The 21,038-nt window shown below is 41.0% G+C and overlaps 1 protein-coding gene across 3 annotated transcripts; it reads right to left on the bottom strand.

Moving 5' to 3' along the window:
- Positions 1-5,468: 5,468 nt before the first annotated feature.
- Positions 5,469-20,590, bottom strand: dzip1 (DAZ interacting zinc finger protein 1). Of its 3 annotated transcripts, none has more exons than XM_063467461.1 (19): positions 20,481-20,590; positions 19,762-19,909; positions 18,964-19,566; positions 17,020-17,104; positions 15,284-15,399; positions 14,290-14,448; positions 14,057-14,194; positions 13,915-13,977; positions 13,683-13,811; positions 13,372-13,420; positions 10,548-10,598; positions 10,314-10,373; positions 9,692-9,867; positions 9,394-9,595; positions 8,889-9,063; positions 6,744-7,108; positions 6,320-6,441; positions 6,039-6,198; positions 5,469-5,912 (listed from the first exon to the last, which is right to left on the bottom strand). In XM_063467461.1, exons 2-19 carry the CDS (start codon positions 19,762-19,764, stop codon positions 5,827-5,829), a joined length of 2,742 nt encoding a protein of 913 aa, XP_063323531.1. In that variant the 5' UTR covers positions 19,765-19,909; positions 20,481-20,590; the 3' UTR covers positions 5,469-5,826. The 3 variants fall into 3 exon arrangements, with proteins under 3 accessions (XP_063323531.1, XP_063323530.1, XP_063323532.1); XM_063467460.1 differs by having other exon boundaries at positions 19,762-19,838; XM_063467462.1 differs by lacking the exon at positions 10,314-10,373 and having other exon boundaries at positions 19,762-19,838.
- Positions 20,591-21,038: the final 448 nt, after the last annotated feature.

Below are 21,038 nucleotides of genomic sequence, written 5' to 3'. Positions count from 1 at the left end.
GGTTTCAACATTGATTCAACATCAAAACCTGACGTTGTTTCAACGTTAAAAATGGGTGCAAGAGTGATGTTGGGTCAACGTCACACTTCAACGTTGCTTCAATGACGTCGCCTGATATTGACTCAACATTGTTTCAATGTTTCCTTGCTATCTGGGCATCAGTAATGATCCCAGAAACTTTACTCCATGGTAGCTTCATATCATCAACAGCTTCACAAACAGAAATGAATAAATCCATTCCTCTGGTTTGACCCTTAAGGCTTTTGAGATCCAGCAGCTCCTCTGTCACATTCATCTTGTGGTCGACTCCTCGTAAAAAAATCAGCAGTTGCGCGGTGTCAGATGCATCGGTGCTTTCATCACAGGCTAATGAGAAATAATCAAAATCCACTCCTCTGTCCCGCAGCTGTCTGTGAATGTCTGACGATATATCCTCAACTCTTCGTGCCACAGTGTTGCGTGCCAAGCAAGCATTCAGAAATTCTTGCTTCTTCTCGGGGCAAATGTTCTCCACCATTTTCATGACACAGTCTTTGACAAACGTACCTTCAGTGAAAGGTTTACCATGTTTAGCTATTAACATAGCCACTTCGTAGCTGGCTTTCGTGATATTTTCGTGTGTCCCACAGGCCCGCATGAAAAATCGCTGTTGCGAAGCCAGAGCAGCTTGGAGTTGCTTCACTTTTTCAGCGCGCTCACTCCCTGTTAGCTTGTTATATGTTGCAGCATGTTTAGTCTCGTAGTGTCTCCTAATGTTAAAATCCTTAAACAAGGCAACAGTCTCTTTACAAATCAGGCAAACACAATTGCCTCGATTTTCAGTAAAAAAAATACTGCAATTCCCACCGCTCCTGAAAGCGGCGGCCCTCACCATCAACCTTTCTCTTTTTTTGTACAGTCGCCATGGCAGAAATGACCAGAGAAGGGCGGGCTCGCAGCACAGGTGCAAGTAGCAGGAAAAAGATGTGCTGTCACCATGTGGTGAAAAAATGAATTACACCTTTAAAGTCATGATTTATTTATTCGGACTTAGAAAGAGAGCCATAAATTATACATAATTGGACTGAAGCTGCGGGCCACTTGAAATCTGACCCGCGGGCCGGACTTTGGACATGCCTGCCTTAGGCAATATCACCAGAAGACATAGCATACATTTTCACTGCTATGCTGATGACACCCAGCTCTATCTGTCCATGAAGCCAGATAACACACACCAATTAGTTAAACTGCAGGAATGTCTTAAAGACATAAAGACCTGGATGGCCGCTAACTTTCTGCTCCTTAATTCAGATCAAACTGAGGTTATTGTACTGAAAATCTTAGAATTGCCCTGAAAATCTTAGAAATATGGTATCTAAACAGATTCTTACTCTGGATGGCATTACCTTGGCCTCCAGTAACACTGTGAGGAACCTTGGAGTCATTTTTGACCAGGACATGTCCTTCAATGCACATATTAAACAAATATGTAAGACTGCTTTCTTCCATTTGCGCAACATCTCTAAAATTAGAAATATCCTGTCTCAGAGTGACGCTGAAAAACTAGTTCATGCATTTATTACTTCCAGGCTGGACTACTGCAATTCATTATTATCAGGATGTCCTAAAAACTCCCTAAAAAGCCTTCAGCTAATCCAAAATGCTGCAGCAAGAGTACTGACAGGGACTAGAAAGAGAGAGCAGATTTCTCCTGTTTTGGCTTCTCTTCATTGGCTTCCTGTTAAATCCAGAATTGAATTCAAAATCCTGCTCCTCACATACAAGGTCTTAAATAATCAGGCCCCATCTTATCTTAATGACCTTCTAGTACCATATCACCCTATTAGAGCACTTCACTCTCGCACTGCAGGATTACTTGTTGTTCCTAGAGTATTTAAAAGTAGAATGGGAGGCAGAGCCTTCAGTTTTCAGGCCCCTCTTCTGTGGAACCAGCTTCCAGTTTGGATTCAGGAGACAGACACTATCTCTACTTTTAAGATTAGGCTTCAAACTTTACTTTTTGGTAAAGCATATAGGTAGGGCTGGACCAGGTGACCCTGAATCCTCCCTTAGTTATGCTGCAATAGACGTAGGCTGCCGGGGATTCCCATGATGCATTGAGTTTTTCCTTTCCAGTCACCTTTCTCACTCACTATGTGTTAATAGACCTCTCTGCATTGAATCGTACCTGCTATTAACCTCTGTCTCTCTTCCACAGCATGTCTTTATCTTGTCTTCCTTCTCTCACCCCAACCGGTCGCAGCAGATGGCCCCACCCCTCCCTGAACCTCTGCCGGAGGTTTCTTCCTGTTAAAAGGGAGTTTTCCTTCCCACTGTCGCCAAAGTGCATGCTCATAGGGGGTCATTTGATTGTTAATCCTCAGGACCTTCTACCACTGTGCCATTGAGAGCATCCTTACTGGATGCTAATCATCTGCTCCGTCAGGCAGGAGGTACTCCACATTGTACATATTATACATAAAAGCTGTTTTTTGAATAATATTCATCTACTGACTTGTGTACACGCACGCACGCACGCACGCACGCACACACGCACACACACACACACACACACACATATATATATAATATATATACACATATATGCACACATCTGTTGTTTGTGAAGCTTGCACACAAGACTTTGACTCACATGTGCTGTACCAGTGCCATCCACTACCATTCATCTGCCAGAGTTTGCCCACATTACTGAGAAGTTTAGCACAGGGAGTCAGGGTGCTCATTAATAGACACTGAGGAGTGGAGGCCTGATGTAGGAGAACTTTGGCCGGACCCTGCAGAGTCAAACCGAGTCGTGTCATGAGTGCAGCTGGCCCTCCTTGCCGACCCAGATGTACAGACTCTACTAGAGTCAGGAGATGGGTTCAGAGCCATTCAGCAACAATGGTTGACGGGGAATACCTTGCAGGTCACGATAGGTCTTCAGTGCATCAACTGGATGTGAGTGTTTGGAGAGTTCAGTGGCAGTGAATTCTCTGTGGAACCACTGACCCAGAACTGTTTCCCAGGGTCAGTGGTGGAGGCTATTGAGAAGAAAAACTGACCATCCCAACACCATTCTAATGTCTCTGATTTCTTAGCAGGAGGGTCATAGCCCAATAACATGGTGGTAGCCGCTGTTGCTGCTCTCTGCTTGGTATCGGCTTGGCATCCTTCCCTTGATGGACACATTGTTGAGGATGATGGAAATACACATCATGATCTTGAATACAGACTTTGTACTCGAGCCACTCTGCAAAATCTGGTAAGGTCGGCATTGGTGACTGAAGAGGATTGATGAACCACTTAAACTGCGCTCGAAGAAAGGCAGTTTGGACAGCAGTCTGGTGACATGCAACCCACACTCCAGTTCTAGTCTCCCCTCTTTCCCAAGCTGTTCCAACATTCCGACTAGAGCTTTTACTTTTAGAGGAAAAAGATGGAGCCCTCAGCTGTCGCCACTCCAGACAGAGGCTCAGACAGCATGTCAGTGATCTGCTGCAGGGCTAGTTTGTGAATTTGACCATACGGCTCTATCGGGTAGGACATGGTTTGGCTCTACAGGTTCAGGCTGTTGCTGTATGAATCTGCAATCAGGAGAGCATCTTCCAGCTTGAGCTGATCATGATAAAGGTGGGATCAATTTTGCTACTAACTCTCCACAAGACAGTTAATAGCTAACTTTAGTAGCTTTAGTAGTTATTTAAATGTTTATTTTATCCCCAATTTTTGCTTAAATGAGAAAGCTTCTACTTTTTTCTGACACTTTCATTCATGACATTACTTTTTGACTGTATGTGTTGTTAAAGCAGGCACATAATGTATGCTTATGAAAAAAAGAGAGAAAGAGCATCACTATATCCACTACACAATTATTTTGTCACCTCTACACGTCTTCAGGTATCTTGCCTTTAAATATGTTACTTCTGTTTTTCTTTTGCATTGATTGATCACCTGATACACATGAAACATACACAAAAATCTTATTTTAATAAAGAGATTTTAAAAAATTATTTCCAGTCTGTAGAAAACAATGTAGGTACAAAGTATTCTGTACCTACGTCGCACATTGTACATTACATTGTACCATTTGCACTCACCCTCCTGGTCGCTCAGGTAAGCCAATCATCTGCTCTTAGATGTGTCAGGACACAGCGTAAGCTCAGAGAGACAGAGCTTTTGCTGTGACAGCGCCTAAGTTGTGGAATTTGCTGCCATTGTCTATTTTTAAGTCACTTCTTAAAATCCGTTTTGAATTATTTCTTATTATTCATTTATTTATTTTTGTATTTTTCTTCTGTCCTTAATGATAAGCACTTTACTCATCACTCGCTAAATACAAAGCATTTTATAAATAAAAATGACATACTTTAATTGGAAATCAACGAAAGTGCATTTAATCGGTAATGCTCTTCATTGAGAACGAGTGCCACACACAGTGATCAATTTCTCATATTTCTTAAAAAGTCCTTACTGTAGTACTGAGCCTGTACTTCTGCTGAGATGCCAGAAGATGGTGCTCAAGATTAAATAAACGAATAAAAAGACAATGTTTTCTGTATACTTGGTAGAAGTTGCAATCCTACAGATCAGCAGATAACCTCAAAATGTTGTTGAAAAAAGAACAAGATCATTACAAAAAGCTGAAATGTAAACTTTCAGTGTTCATGACAAGAACTCAGTTTATCTCATAAGATCAGTTTAAAGGGAATCTATTGAGTTTGTTTTATGCTCCTTACGTGTTTAATTCTTGGAGTCTTTTAATGCAGTTTTGCATGTTTTAGCACGTTCTCTCTCTAATTTTCACATTTCTTGAAAGTAAATCTTTGATTGAATGTAAGGAAAGGCATATTGAGTCTACTTTAACTTTCATCTGACGCCAGGCTCAGATAGCTTGCCTTGAGGAGACTGTGAACTGGTGCTATATAAAATAAATGAAATAATATTATTATAGCTAAATAATATTGTTTACCCCCAAAATTACAACAAAAATTGACTCAAAATGTTCCACAAATCCTGCCATTTTTAACGATTTCAAGCATTTAAAGTATATTCTAGTTTTTATCTTATTGAATTAAAAATATAGACTGTAACATAATGATGTCAGTTAATTATTAGGGTGTAGCTAGGAAGAGTGTCACTGTTTTAGACAAGACTGCATTGAAACTGGTTTGCAGATATCTCATATTTTGCATGTTCTGTATATTTAGCAGTTGAATTAATGCTGAAATGTTGTCACATGAAGTTTTATGTGCAAAATCCACAGAATAGGTATCTCAAAAAATTGTTTCCTGTGACATGTTAAGACTTCCTATTGTACAGCTCATTGTTTTATTTCATTCATTGGACATATTTCATTGTGTTTATTGACATTAAGAATACTTCCATTAAAGCAAAACTTGGAAGCATGCAAAAAACTACTTGCTTGAAATCATTTCATAAGAAAAATCTATGATTGCTTGTATAAATATTTTATTTACAAAGTCACATCTCATTGTTCCATTGGTCACATGAATACATTATAAAATTGGATATACAAAATCGTACACACTCTACATACAGTACCAAAATCAGTATCTCATTTAAAGTTTGGATTGTATATGAGTAAAAAAAGAAATAAGAAAAACAGAAGACAATCTATTAAACGATAAACCGTAAAAAAGACTAAGGCAAGAAGAGAGTTTCGAGGTCTATGGTATTAATTAGATGGCCACCTTTTCTATGCCAACCTCTGAATTCTAGCTACCTTTGTGAAATATTGCTTTCCTCTATTTACAGCTTTTATAATATGGCTTTTTATGATTGATTGTAGTTGTCAGAGGAGGTGGCTGAGGTTTCTTTGTGTGATCAGCTGATGTCCTCAGAGTCACTGATGTCACTCAGGGAGCACAGGCTGCTCTTTAGCGTGCTTCCTGTTCCAGCTTCAGTTAGACCTGAGAGCCACACGACAACACACAGACAGCATGAGACAGAAGCTTCATACTCCAAATGTCAACATGTCCTCCTATGAAGCCCACGAGAGGCAGTAAAACATTCATCTGCATTAAAGTGGCACTGACCTGATTTAGGACCCTTCTCTGTCGAGGTTCCCCAGACACTGGTGCTTCGTGATTCCAGGCTTTTCCTCATTGGTCCTGAATCCTGGGCTGGCTTTGACACATCCCGTCGGTCCTCTAAGGAGGAGACCATCCACTCGCTGCTCTCCTCTAGATCTGTGTACTGCCAGCAAGTACATTATGGTTTCAGCATTATGGATCATTTTTAATTTTGCGATAAGAGCTTACATTTTTATTTATGCAGTATCAAATCAAAGCTATCCACTGAGATCACATCATCTTACACTGAGTTCCTGAACCTCATCCGCCCTCTCTGGTAAGACGCTAACGCCACCTGGTGGTTTCTTGACTGCTCTCTCAGCAAACTGCTTCTCCATTTTTCTGGCCAGGTCACTGATTTTGTTTTCTGTAAAAAAGACATAAAACACAATTTACACTTTAAGGCATTGTAACAATACCTTGGAATCTTACATAACAGGCAAACTATGATAGCATAAACCACATTCTGTGAATGGTCTTTGATCAACAACCACTGATCAAAATCCAGATAGTACCATTCACAGGGAGTTGAGGAATGGCTATAACCACAGCATTGCAACATGAAAATGGAAAGAGCATCTCTAAATGGAGGAGGGGGCCTAAGGGTGAACATGTATGCTGTATAATGTCATTTTACACAGATCTTTCAAAACATCAAACCTAACTAACCTTTCCCGTGGTTTTTCTTCTCCACATTGCCGTTCTGGTCTTTGTAATTCTGGAGGTCAGTCTCCTGCTGCTCGCTGACTTCTGACCAATCATCTTCCTCTTCATCGCTCTTTAGTTTTGTGACCGCAGTCTTGGTTACACCACCCACTAAGACTTTGGAGTACTGGATGCTGGAGATAGGCGACTGCCTGACAACAGCCTGCCTGTCCTGGACAGGACTGGCTTTGCCAGCTCTAGTTTGGATTTGGGTTGCTTGGTTAAATCTGGGTTGTGGTGATTTCCCCTGCTGGTGTTTTAGGGACTGTTCCTCATCCTCTTCTGTGACATCATCCTCAGATTCCTCCTCTGAACTGAAGGGAGGAGTCCTTAAGAATGACACAAATAACAGTTTTTGCTGCACACAACTAAGTTGATAGTGATCAGAACAGTGTTGCATTTAGTTTCTGTTTCAAATAACTGAGAAGTCAAAGTGTGAACTTTTTTAAGTGTAAGAACTTCATTGATAATAAAGCCAGGGTCCAATGCTGGCACTGTCACTTCATTGGAGGGCCACTTTAGTGTTCAAGTAGTACAACCCCCCCCCCCCAAAAAAAAAAATCAAACAAGAAAACACCTACAAATATTTCCAAAAATGTAGTGTTTTGTTTCAAACATTGTATAACAGGTCAAAACTGCAAACGTGATCGCAATTTATTTCTCTCACTCTGAAGCCTTTCACTGAACTACCAAATAAACACACTTCTGCTACCATTTTGTTTGTATTTAACAAAATAAAAGTGTACTTCAAGGGCCAAACTGCTTTATATTTATTCATGTCAAAATATGGGCCGCAAGTTTGAGACCCCTGAAAAAAGCCGTAGTTCCTAGTTGATGTTCAAAATGATACAACTTAAGCAGTCTATGACAAGTCAGCATGAGGCTGACAATGATGCAGTGTTCTTAACGGTATCAGACTTTGCAATTTCCTGGAAAATGATTACAAAATTGTGGATGTGTCACACTGCACTTGGAAGCACTTTCCTTAGAAAAAATACCCCATCAGAGATGTGTTCCTTGCTAGGGGTGTTGGATGATCAGACCACATCAGCTGTGATATACAAGCCCCACTCCATCTGACAAAAGTGAAAATCCTACACTCTTTCACTGTTTGCATGTGTATGCAGCACTGAGTCTGATACAGGTTTACCTGCCACATCCTGACAGTACAACACCTGTTTTGTGCTCAATCATTTCAAAAATGTTATTACAAAAAAAATCAAGAAAGAAAAAAAAAGAAAAAAGTGGGAATTTCCAGAAACAGCCAAATGGAACTAAAATAGAACATTTGTATTTTCCAAAGTGTTGGTCATGATACTAAACTATTATTATGATTCTACACAGAGAGGAAAAGGAGACAGAAAATACTGAAGTAAGGTTACAAAAGACCTCAGCACCTGTGTGTCACAGCCTGTACTGACCCAGCCCAGCTGCTTCATGTGTGCTAGCATAGCATACTAGCCTTACAGCGAACGGATAGCACTCTATACTAAAGTCCAACCTACCCATTAGCTGGCTGCAGGCACTGGGGCTTAACAGCACACTGTTACCATGAAAACCATGACACACACAAACACACAACTCTGATTATGGCGACCTCTACCTTTTTGTTGCGGATGTCTTGCTGCTATGGTAACCATCTGCTATTTTATCACGTTAACATTCCTACTGGAGGTGCGAATGCAAACAGAAAAGAGAAGCAGAACTCAGCAAAGCTCACTACATATAGTCGTATTCTAAACAAATATTAAAAATATAAAATTCCCTGCAGCCTTGCTTTACCAGGGGTTCATTTATGCCTATAACCATGTTCACAACCAAGCACTGAGACGTACTTAAATATATATCACTTTGATTTTTTTCAGTAAATGGCAAAAGTTTTAAACCTTAACTGTGCTCCACTGAACTGATGATGAACAGACCAGTAATATAAGTAACAGCGTGCTATATTTAAATGGTTCAAACCTGTGTGAGTTTTTTTTCAATGGCTCATCAAAGATGACTTTAGAACATTTACCACAGCTATGATTAAACCATGTAAATACTGAGTGGACATTTATGGACAAACTATTCTTTTACAAAGACTGATATATGAACTTTTTGTCATACTTGGTAGCAAAGCTCTTTAAGGCTGTCTTGGAGTTGGGCGTAGAGGTCTTGAGTTGGGCGGTGGCCTTGGTCCTTGGTGCTGGCTGAGGGGTCTTAGGCTGTCTGATTGCAGAAGCAGACGCCCCCTGGCTGGCTCTGGAGGGCAGGCTGCTGGAGCGAGGGCGGATCTGCAACACTGAATGAAGAGAAAAACGAGTCAAGTAAACACAATTAGCAGCTCAGTCACTGACAGTGTGTCAGAACTTAAATCAGCTTATGTGGCAGCAAACAAGCTATAACAGATTACACCTACCTTGTGGAAAGCACATGCAGTCAGTGTCAAATAAAATAAAATTCAACTTTACCCACATGTGATGAAAAATTCTGATTGTAAAAGGAGCAGCAAATCTAACAGTAGCTCAAACAGCAATATAATTGACAAAAGCACAGTGTATTATTTCTTGTTGGTTAAGAAGATGATCTCATGCACTAAGAGGCTTTTGGATGATTAAGAACTGGAAAGCACCTTGCACAGTGTGTCTGGATCTAGGCTGAGAGTATGCAGCAGGATTGCTGGTGCTTTGAGCACCCAGCTTCTGCTCCACAATGCTCTTTATCTCTTCCCGGTGGTTCCAGTAGCCAGACATCGACTTTCCAAAGCTCTCCCGCTTTGAATCCAGCTTGGACAGAATTGCAGTGAGCTCCTTGTTCTTTAGACCGCTCTGATCCTTTTAGAAGAGGTAGAGGGAATAACATTAGCATTACAGATTAGCATAATGATACATGTTCTTCCTTGTATTGCTGATTAGGAATATGCAACATACAGGCTTGACCCCCAAGTTCTCCAGCTTTTTGATCAGAGCCTGTTCAAGCTCTGCTTGTATCTCTCTCTTTATGTTGGAGTTCCTTTTCAAAGCGCTCGTATTCACCCTTGGCTTCTTCTCTGGAGCCGGCTCAGGCTTCTTCTCCAGCACCTTTCTGTCTGACTGGCTGCTTGAATCTGTAAAGGACATCTCAGTCAGTCAGTCGAGCTGTTCAGGACATTCGTGGTCCAATTACAGACAGCAAAGGGGAAATAAGAGAATACAATGAGCATGCATTTGGCAGTTTTCACAGGAAGCTCCAAACCACAGGTGGAGTTGGGTAGATGTGACTGCAGAGGAGGAGAATGTCTCTAAGTTTATTTGTCAACAACAAGGCAAAAAGATGATGAATGGACATGATGATGACAGCATCACAGAATATACACAGGCCAAGAGGTGGCTTTCCAAAATGCTTTAGTGTACTAAGGTCATCTTAACGTCCTTTGTGTCAGTACAGAATAAGATGATCTCAGTCCGAATGCACTCATGGAAAACGGTCACTCAGAGGAGACTGATTTATCCATGCAGCAGCAGCATGCAATCAGCTGGATCTGCTGGTTTTAATGTCTTTAGTGTATTTTACCTTTCTCCTCTTCTGACACCTCCTGAATAGGATCCAGCTTAAGAACAGAGACTGGCTCCTCTAATTGGACAGCATGAGGTCCAGGTAAGTCAGAAGGTCAGATAAAATGAATACTGAGTATGAGCAGTAGAAAAACAACACAAAACTGCTAAATCTTTTGTGCACAAAAGCACATGCACAGCCTCACTGGGAGTGACAAATGTTGCTTCTGATGGCCTGCTTCTATTAACTTACCGACTACAACTCTTCTTTGTTTAGGCTCCAAAGCCGGAGGACTGACAGTGACTGAAAAACAGAAACAAAGATGAAAAGTTGGCATTAAGATCAGAAATGTTATTTCCTTGTTATAGCATTACAGTATAAACTATATATATACTATATGCTCAGAGTTATACCACTGCTTCCACTATATCAATGTAATTTCATATGCGATACAAACTTTTCCAGATACCATCATGCAGATGAGATGCATAAATAACTACTTTAGCTTTTGGTGTTTCAGAGTAATATATATGAAAGTTTGATTTTAAAAATTAGACTGCTTTATTTCTGCTCATGGTGGTTCTGTGCTGGACAGGTCCTCTGTACAACTGACAAGATGAAGTGATAATCGAGTGTTACTCAAGGCTGATGCGTTTTTACCACAGACAGATTAACTTGTGCCACAAAGTCTGGAAGAATAAGTCCAAATTGAAATTGTCTGACAGAAAATGAATGCAAACAAACCACAGAAAAGTGTCATCATTTCTCTAAGAGCAGCACAGTTGGCATATTAGGACACAATGACTCCTTATAGCCCCTTGTTTGTTTTTTCTAACACAGCATAAGAGTTGATTATTTATTATTTTCGATGTGTAGTTTAATTTATTGCTGGTTTATTTACTTATTTTTTTTGTGATGCCAGTAAAATGATTTATAATCTACATACTGCTGACCAAAAGGTGACTTACTGTAAACCTATATAAAGGCCTAGCACCAATGTTCCCTAATTTTTCATGTGTCTGAGAAAACACACAAACTCCCTGAGCGGTCCTTTGGACCACTGTGAGCAACAGCAGACGTGTGCACTGTGGTCACGCCAGCATCGAATCCATCCAAGTTACACGGTTTATTAAAATAATCAAATTACAGCATTTACATTTATGTTAGACTACTTTTAATTAACTGCTTTAGTCCACTTACAATGAAAATTAAAAAAAAATCTTGTTCATGACCTGTTTAGTATTTTAACACTATTGGAAATAAAAATAACTTGAATTCCAATTTTGAAAACACAACTTTCTTTCTTTCTTTTTTTTTTTATAAAGCTCTGACTTGTATTATGAGTCTGTGGTCTGGGAGAGAGTCCTGTAACTCTCTGTCTGCAAATTACAAACATTCAGCAGTCGCCTCATTGTTCTGACACAGACAACAAAACTATTGACTACACTACACACTAACTACACAAGATTTGCGCTAAACGTCGCAAATCTCTCACATCTCAAAACACCGCCGTCACTCCTAAAACTTCTCCTAAACAACTAAATGCCATGTTGCCATAGGGCTGTTCGATATAACGATATATATCGGATGACGATATAAAAACGTCTGTCGTTTCATTTTACGCTATCGTTTGTTTCGTGGTGTCGCAAAATAAACTGTTTACGGCAATATTTTTTTCATCGTTTTGATGGTCACTGTAGTGGCTATATTAATTTCTTAAAGTTCTCTCTTTCTCTTATATTTAATATAACAACACTACAGATGGACAAGCACTTGTTTTTATGCGTTGTCGTTAGCAACAACGACGGTAAAACCACGGCGTGTCCGCTTGTTTATTTTTCCACATAAACCTTTCACAATAAAGCTCAAGATCCTGTTGAGACTTTTCAAAATAAACTGAATCACGTGAAAGATGCAGAGTATTTACGGATGAGAAGCAAAAGAGAGCCGTCAGGTGCTAAAAAAAATAATCCTTAGACTCAAACGTTAGAACAGACTTTTTCCCCGCAGCACGCTGTGTAATAAATACTCACAAAGAAAACGGGGCCGTTAAAACTTATGTCTAAAAATGTATCGTTTCATGCATCAGTTAAAACACTCAACTCCAGGTACATGACGCCCAGCTGGAAACACTTCACGCAAGTCGAGCTGCCCGAGATTCACAGAATTTACAGAAAATGTTGCATTTTTGTGATTTATGTCGTTATCGAACGATAGATGTCTTAATATCGGGATATGAGATTTTGGTCATATCGCACAGCCCTATGTTGCCATATCATTTTCTTGATTGGTCAACATGGTACTTTTTTCCACCAATAGGAAAGGGTGGGGTTTTTTTGGTTTTGGTTTTGCTCACAGGCGGAGAGTGCTTTCCTTATAAAACGCAGTAAATATAAATAACGATAGTATTCAGGAAAAAAACCAAACATTGAATATATTTTTATCATAGCTCTGGTTTTACGTGGCCTATCAACACAATTTAAAAACTGGTATGAAGTCCAAAATTTTTCCGTCATTTGTTCCGTCTGTCCTGCTCACATCTCCAATGGTTGTACACGTTGTCATTAACGTAGCTTCACTCCACATCAGCCACGCCGCTTTGCTAGCTAAAACACCGGTGTCGGCACATAAGGACGCTGTCATAGCCTGTCAACGACGTTGATTAGCTGCGTAAATACGAATGTGAATCGCATTATTGGCTGGAGCAGCCAGTCACTGACTGACTCACACTGCAAAACAGAATGAATTGTTAACGTATTTATTTTAATTTCAATTCAGGTCAGATTTTTGGGGTTTTTTTGTGCGCAATGCAGATTTTCTGTGCACAGAGACCGTGCCAGCAGTGCGCGATTACGCACGCGCACAGCTTAGAGGGAACATTGCCTAGCACCACTCTAAATACAGGCATCTATTACTGAATAGACAATTCTATGCTTCAAACACAGGTGGCTGTTCCAGCAAAAACAGATGTGATGTAGAAAGGCAGTGGAGTGGTTGCACATTGCTAATGCAAGCACACACAAGCTACAGGAGAATGCCACCTATGGTCTGTGGTATTATTAAAAGGAATCCATACCTGGTACTTCAGCTACTTTTGTAGGTGGATTTGAGGAAATGGTCTTTATCTGGGGGAGAAAACAAATGTCACTTACTAGATCACATGATCCAGTATCTTCAAGGTTTTCCTGGTTTATAATCTAAAAACTGAACTACTCCAGGAAAAGCACAAGTAGCTTCCAGCCAAATGTACACTATCTCATGTCGATACAAGCCCATGTAGCAAATACAGGATATCCTTAACAAGCGCCGGACCCTCGCCTTACTTCCTCTCTCAATATAATTGTGCAGTGAGGTGATTACTGTGCCACTGTGATTGTGTGAGCTAACCTGCTCCCTCTGAGCCTTGATGGTTTGCTCCTTTTCCTGCAGCTTCTTTCTCATCTCCTGCTGCTGCCTCTGGCTTTGCTCCTGGTACTCCGATAAAGACGACTGCATTTTGCTCAGCTCATTCAGCAGCTGGAAGACAACGGGAAGAGGATGAATTTTCTGGCTGGTTCATTTCAAAAGAAGCTTGTTTAATACTGCATATGCTTTAATCAGGATGAACATTAAAGCATACCTGATTCTTTTCAGACTCGTGTTGAACCTTCATTTCTTGCAGTCTGGATTCCCACTTCTTATCCTATAAGAGTCATTTTTAGCAATTTAAGTGGCATTTAAAATAAAATCGCTTTGGGTTTTGCAACAATCTCAACACTGACCTGTTTCTTCAGCTGGTGTTCCATCTTTTGGATGGCTTGGATCTGCATCTCTTTGTACATGTCCACATCTCTCTCTGGCTGTGAGTGCACAGGGCTGATTGACCTTTCATGCTTGGCTGTCTGATTCTGATTTACTTCCTATGAATGGAAACACATAAGAAAGATTATAGGAATGATTAAAAGACACCCTGAAGATCAAATCAGTGGTATACAAATAAATACTGATTTCATACATTGAGAGCCTGAATATTTCGGTTGTAAAGAAATTCCATCTCTCTGCGCATCCCGTCCCTGCTGTCTTCTATCTTTCTGTCCATGCGCGCCATCTCCTCGGCCTTAAAACGGTCCAATTCTCTCAACAGGTCTTTGTGCATCGATTGTTGTTCTTTTTCCTAGAATCACAACAGTTAACATGAGCTTCATTAATGACCACAAAGCTCTCAAAAAAAGCTTTCGCACTGTGATCCATATCTTACAATAAAATAGCAGCATTTTGTGATGACAGTGTTACAAAGTGAGATCAGTGGATAAGCTAGGAATATAGACAGTATGGAAAATTGCCGTTTAAAAAAAAGAGCTATTTCTAAAGTGATTCTGACTTGAATTTATTTTCTGGCAATGCAGTAATACAGTGTAACAGGGGTATTGGGGTCAGCAGTGTCATCATTTCAGTTGTTGTTGTTGATTAGGAAGAAAAGGATGTCATGTGCTTTTCTGGACCACAGGAGGGCCACAGTGCTACAAGCTAATCCAAAAGTCTATTATCTATTATTATAGGATATAGTGTACAATCTAAAGCACCTTGAGGCGACTGGTTGTGATTTGGCGCTATATAAATAAAATTGAATTGAATTGAAGTCAAGCTCCATCATGCTGTAAGATTGTGTCAGTGCCCCAGAAAAGGGTTACCTTCACTTTAGCCAAGACACCATTGATGCTAAAAAGTACACTGAGATCTTAAAACATCATGTAAAGGCTTCAAGACACTTTTTTCCATGAGTATCTCACAAAGCTGAGAACCCTTTTGGCATAAAAACATAGCACATCTTACACCTGTAAAAAAAACCTTTTTCTTCTTTTTATTAAGAGTTTTCCAAATAGTAAATATTGTATTATTTTTATTGTTTTATTGTAAAACAGGCCAAAGATAATTTACAAATCACAGCTTTCAGTTTTATTTGATTAATGTTTTCTGATTAAAGTTCAGATGTTGCTTTGTGATCCTACCTGAGCTATTTTGGCTTCTAACACCTGCTGTTGCTGAACAATCTGTTCCTTCAGACTGCTGATCTCCAATTTGAGACTATTAATCTCAGATTTCTGCTCACTGTGGGAGTTCAGCTCTGAAAAGACAAGTGACAGTGACATACAGTGGCTTGCAAAAGTATTCAGCCCCCTTGAACTTTCCCACATTTTGTCACATTACAGCCACAAACATGAATCAATGTTATTGGAATTCCACGTGAAAGACCAATACAAAGTGGTGTACATGTGAGAAGTGGAACAAAAATCATACATGACTCCAAACATTTTTTACAAATAAATAACTAAAAAGTGGGGTGTGCGTAATTATTCAGCCCCCTTTGGTCTGAACACAGTCAGTTGCCCATAGACATTGCCTGATGAGTGCTGACTAAACAGAGTGCACTTGTGTGCAATCTAATGTCAGTACTAATACAGCTGCTCTGTGACGGCCTCAGAGGTTGTCTAAGAGAATATTGGGAGCAACAACACCATGAAGTCCAAAGAACACACCAGACAGGTCAGGGATAAAGTTATTGAGAAATTTAAAGCAGGCTTAGGCTACAAAAAGATTTCCCAAGCCTTGAACATCCCACGGAGCACTGTTCAAGCCATCATTCAGAAATGGAAGGAGTATGGCACAACTGTAAACCTACCAAGACAAGGCCGTCCACCTAAACTCACAGGCCGAACAAGGAGGGCGCTGATCAGAAATGCAGCCAAGAGGCCCATGGTGACTCTGGACGAGCTGCAGAGATCTACAGCTCAGGTGGGGGAATCTGTCCATAGGACAACTATTCGTCGTGCACTGCACAAAGTTGGCCTTTATGGAAGAGTGGCAAGAAGAAAGCCATTGTTAACAGAAAACCATAAGAAGTCCCGTTTGCATTTTGCCACAAGCCATGTGGGGGACACAGCAAACATGTGGAAGAAGGTGCTCTGGTCAGATGAGACCAAAATGGAACTTTTTGGCCAAAATGCAAAACGCTGTGTGGCGGAAAACTAACACTGCACATCACTCTGAACACACCATCCCCACTGTCAAATATGGTGGTGGCAGCATCATGCTCTGGGGGTGCTTCTCTTCTGCAGGGACAGGGAAGCTGGTCAGAGTTGATGGGAAGATGGATGGAGCCAAATACAGGGCAATCTTGGAAGAAAACCTCTTGGAGTCTGCAAAAGACTTGAGACTGGGGTGGAGGTTCACCTTCCAGCAGGACAACGACCCTAAACATAAAGCCAGGGCAACAATGGAATGGTTTAAAACAAAACATATCCATGTGTTAGAATGGCCCAGTCAAAGTCCAGATCTAAATCCAATCCAGAATCTGTGGCAAGATCTGAAAACTGCTGTTCACAAACGCTGTCCATCTAATCTGACTGAGCTGGAGCTGTTTTGCAAAGAAGAATGAGCAAGGATTTCAGTCTGTAGATGTGCAAAGCTGGTAGAGACATACCCTAAAAGACTGGCAGCTGTAATTGCAGCAAAAGGTGGTTCTACAAAGTATTGACTCAGGGGGCTGAATAATTACGCACACCCCACTTTGCAGTTATTTATTTGTAAAAAATGTTTGGAATTATGTATGATGTGACAAAATGTGGAAAAGTCCAAGGGGGCCGAATATTTTTGAAAACCACTGTAACTGCATGTAAGCATGTTATCAACATGCTTCATAATTTTTCTCCATATCGTTCTTCAGATCAATCCTAACTTCACTTACTGCTCTCATACTCATCAGGGTGCCTCCGCTGCATGTGATTCTGCAGAAAGGAGGCATTGAGGAACGATTTCTCACAATGCAGGCACTAAAAGCAAGAAAGAACACAAAAATGCATTAATTAAATTGGCTGCAGAAATAAATCACTATGTAATAACTCACAATTTATAATAAAAATCTTTAATATCTCATCATAAACACACCAATGTTACTATTATTTTACCACACTGTGGTGGATGGTGCTCTCTTTTATGCTGCAGTGTATTAAGACTGCATAACACACACTTACAGGCACCAACAGCTGGAGACCTGACAGCTTTATAGTCAAGGTGCATATATAGTTGGTGTATTGTAATGTCAATTATCCGCAGACTAATCTGCTCAGTCTAAAAACAAACAAAAAAAAACAGACAGGTGGAATGTCCAATAGGACCCAAGACACTAGCGGACTAAAAGTGTTTTGGTCTGTCAGTGCAGCCTGACAGACAAAAACACCAAGTGGCTGATGTTGGCAGGAGACTGGACTTACTTAGGACTCTGGAGGAGAGGGAGCACATTGAACAGACACCCTCTCCACAGCCTCCTTGCTGGCAGAGGAACAGCAATCACATACACCTTCTCTTACTAAGGAAGAGCTTTATGAATCAGCTTTATTTTATCAAGAAATTGCACAATAAAATAAAGAAATGCTATTTTCTAACTTTTTGGGTTTTTTCTCCTTAAAGAAGTTACAAAAGTAACAAATAAGGTAGCAGTTAAAGAACTGTATCAGTAAGAATATTATCAGTACCCTTAAAATTTTAAAAATATCCATCTTTATGTGAGGCGATTCATTTTGCACAAATTGTAACTGAGGAATCTGTGATAACCGATCTTACAAAATGATACTAATTCCTAAGATTTCACAAATGTAGTGGAGCAAACCACCTGTCTGTGTGTTCATGAATGCAGCATGTGTTTGTTTCAGACACAGCCCAGCAACATAAACATGCTCCAAACGGCAGCATCCTGAGTTTAGGCTCATGTTTCCAAACAGACACATAGCGTGAGTGATGATCATGTCTCCCTGCGGCAGACATCACCACACACCAGCTCACACACACACACACGTTACATTTAACACTGCCTCTGATTGTTCCTGGGACTAAATATTGCTACAGATATGTTGTCAAAACATATGTTAGCAAAAACTCAAATGCAGTCATGTGACTTGGAGGGGCTCATTCAAATTACTGGTTAGGAGTAACTCTGGAAATTAGGAGTCAAATTAAATTAGTCTTCAAAGACAGCAGTGTGGGTTCATGTTGTAGAAATATGGCACAAAAGTAGCAAAGGTCCTCAAAGGACACACGCACATGGCCTCGCTATCAATTATTGAACCAGCTCTGTTAGCTGAGCTTCTAGCGCACACCTAGTAACCACATGCTCTCATGACACACTATATCTGTTGCCTTGGGAACAGCCTAGCCAGGTCAGAGCTAGTTGTTCACCTGAAGAGGGACAGAAAGATTTTTTTTTATTTGTGTAATAAATAACCTACGGGGACAGCATTCACAGACATGCGATGAGATGGCAGATGGGTTTGCTTTCCTTTTAAGATTAAAAAAATACCCCCACTAAATGATACCATCTGCTCAACAGCTTTAAATCTGATTTTTACTGCATGAAAACAAAGATTATTAGAACTTGACTGTGGTTAGGACATAACAACTGCTTTCAGAGCTGCAAATTTCCTTGGGCCATGCTAAAAGCTTTCCTTTTTTCCCTTGAAACCCTGTTGTGAAATGCACAAAGCCAAAGATATGAATAGGTTTCAGGAACAATGACAGACTTGGGCCTGAGGAGAGGAAAAAAGAGGGTGGGGTGGATGTCTGCTGCCACACATATATTAAATTCAAACAGCTCCAATAGACCTCAAAGAGAAAGCGTTTAGCCTGTCAACGGTACCTTGTGGCTGCTGGTGATTCGTGGGGCGAGCAGCGACTGCTGGGTGCGAATAACCTTCTTTCGTTGCTTGAGCTCTGCAGTCAGCGCCTTCACCTTCTCCTCCTGCTTCTTCTGCTGAACCAGCAGCTGCTCACGCTCCCTGGCGGTGGCCGACAGTCTCTCCTCCGCCGCACGCAGATTGAGGGAGAGAAAGTCCTGGCAGTGGAGGAGCCACTCCACCGTGAGCTGAGCAAGGCGCAAGAGCTTCAGCAGAGCTGGGTCCACGGGGGTCTGGCACCGCTGGCATCGCTCCCCCTCCAAGCTGCAGAAGGTCACCATGCTGATGTGCTCCTGAAGGGCATCCACATCCAGCTGGCTCACTACTAAGTCTACATCCACTGCATTGATCCGCCGCCAGTCCACGCTTTCTCTGCGTGGGCGGAACTTGAAAGGGAGAAAGGTGGAGGTGGTGCTGGACGGAGTCATGCCTGGCGCAGATGATGCTGTGTGGCCGTTTACAATGTTCTGGCCGAGAGGAGAATTCAGAAGAGAGGGGATCCCGGCTGACGAGTGGGTCCCCTGGGTGTCACTGGTGTATGGGTAGTAGACTCCCTCGTGAAATGGCTGAAAAAAAGAGGGGAGAAAGGGATGGAGTCACATTAGCATCAAATACAATCACTAGGAGAGAGAAAGAAAGACAGACATCAAGAAGCATCTGCTTCAGCGAGGTAACAGCAGAACACAGATTCCACCACTTCCTGCTCAGCCTCCTTCTACCTATGTTGCTGCTGCTGTCCTCACACAGCCAATCGCCCTTACCATCTTCGACTGGTTTTGCCTTTACTCGAAGAAACAGATCGAAGAGCCGTCACTCCTCTCCGGTTCCGCCCCCGTTGCTAAAGCAGCACAAAGCGACAAGCAAGATTAGGCGTCCGCCCCGTTACCTTGGAGACAGCGGCGAGCGTCCCTGGGGAGAAACGTTATCAAAACAGCGACCAACAAAACGTGTCCACACAGTTCACAGTGCGCTGTAACCTGCAGTACATATCAGCTTATTCTGCACAACAAAGTCTCCTCACTCACCTCCATCTAAACGGTGTGAAACAGAATAAAAGGCGAGCTAACGTACCTGCGGAGGAGCACGAGGGAGGTTCAGGAAAACGTTTTCCATGCTAACAGCAAATACCGTTAATCTGTCGGCATCACGTCTCTAAACAGTCATTTCAAGTTCGGGCAGGTTTTTGTTTTATTCCCCTGCTTGACCTCAAGTCAAACAACAGCAGACATGCTTGAGCTTGTCCTTCTTAATACTTCAAGTTACGTTTTAGAAAAAAGAGAGACCACAATAGCTTTTCCGAAAAGTCAAGCCGCTAGCTAAAAAAAAAAAAAGAACAACTCTTTGAAATCTCTTCATGCCTGCCTGTCTGGGTAACGGACATTTTTCTTAAGTCAATATTAAACCTTATTACACATCACTAACAACTGTGAATGTTTAATCTTAAGTTTGACATTGGACTACCACATGAAAAATAACTTACCTGGAAGATTGTGATTTTAATTCGTGGCCTTTAAAAAAGTTTATTTTCGACGAGATCCCAGGCGATTTGAGGGTGACGTAGCTGCTGGTCTCCACATTCCTAAATGCCTGCTCCGAAAAGACAAAGGTGAAGACAGACGTAATAAATACGACACTTCCTCGTTTGCCTTTAAAATAAAATGCCAATGCAGCAAAGTTTAAACTAAATTTAAATCTTTTTATTTCATTTTACAGAAACGCAGTAGTACAATGTTCCCAAACATTAGCCATATGCTATATGTTTAACCTCAGCTTTTTTTCTGACTGAGCCGTCATTTTCTTTTATTTTTATGAATTACATTTTTAATTTATAGCGATATTCAATTCAGGTTCATGTCTTATTTTACTGCGGAAACTCCAGTTCACTGATCCGAGTAGAAACACATCTGTCACTCTGAAAAGTCTATTTCGAGCTTTGATACCAAAGCTTTCCAAGAATTACTACGAACCTGTACTTTGGCGAAGTAAACACATCATTTCCGGTGTTATCCGGCGTGAGTTTGACGCATCTCGCAGTAAG

Source organism: Pelmatolapia mariae, linkage group LG23 (assembly GCF_036321145.2).
Source record: "Pelmatolapia mariae isolate MD_Pm_ZW linkage group LG23, Pm_UMD_F_2, whole genome shotgun sequence".
NCBI classification, from domain to species: domain Eukaryota; kingdom Metazoa; phylum Chordata; class Actinopteri; order Cichliformes; family Cichlidae; genus Pelmatolapia; species Pelmatolapia mariae.
The sequence above is the reverse complement of the archived record's forward strand: the minus strand, read 5'-3'. Positions and strand labels throughout refer to the sequence as shown.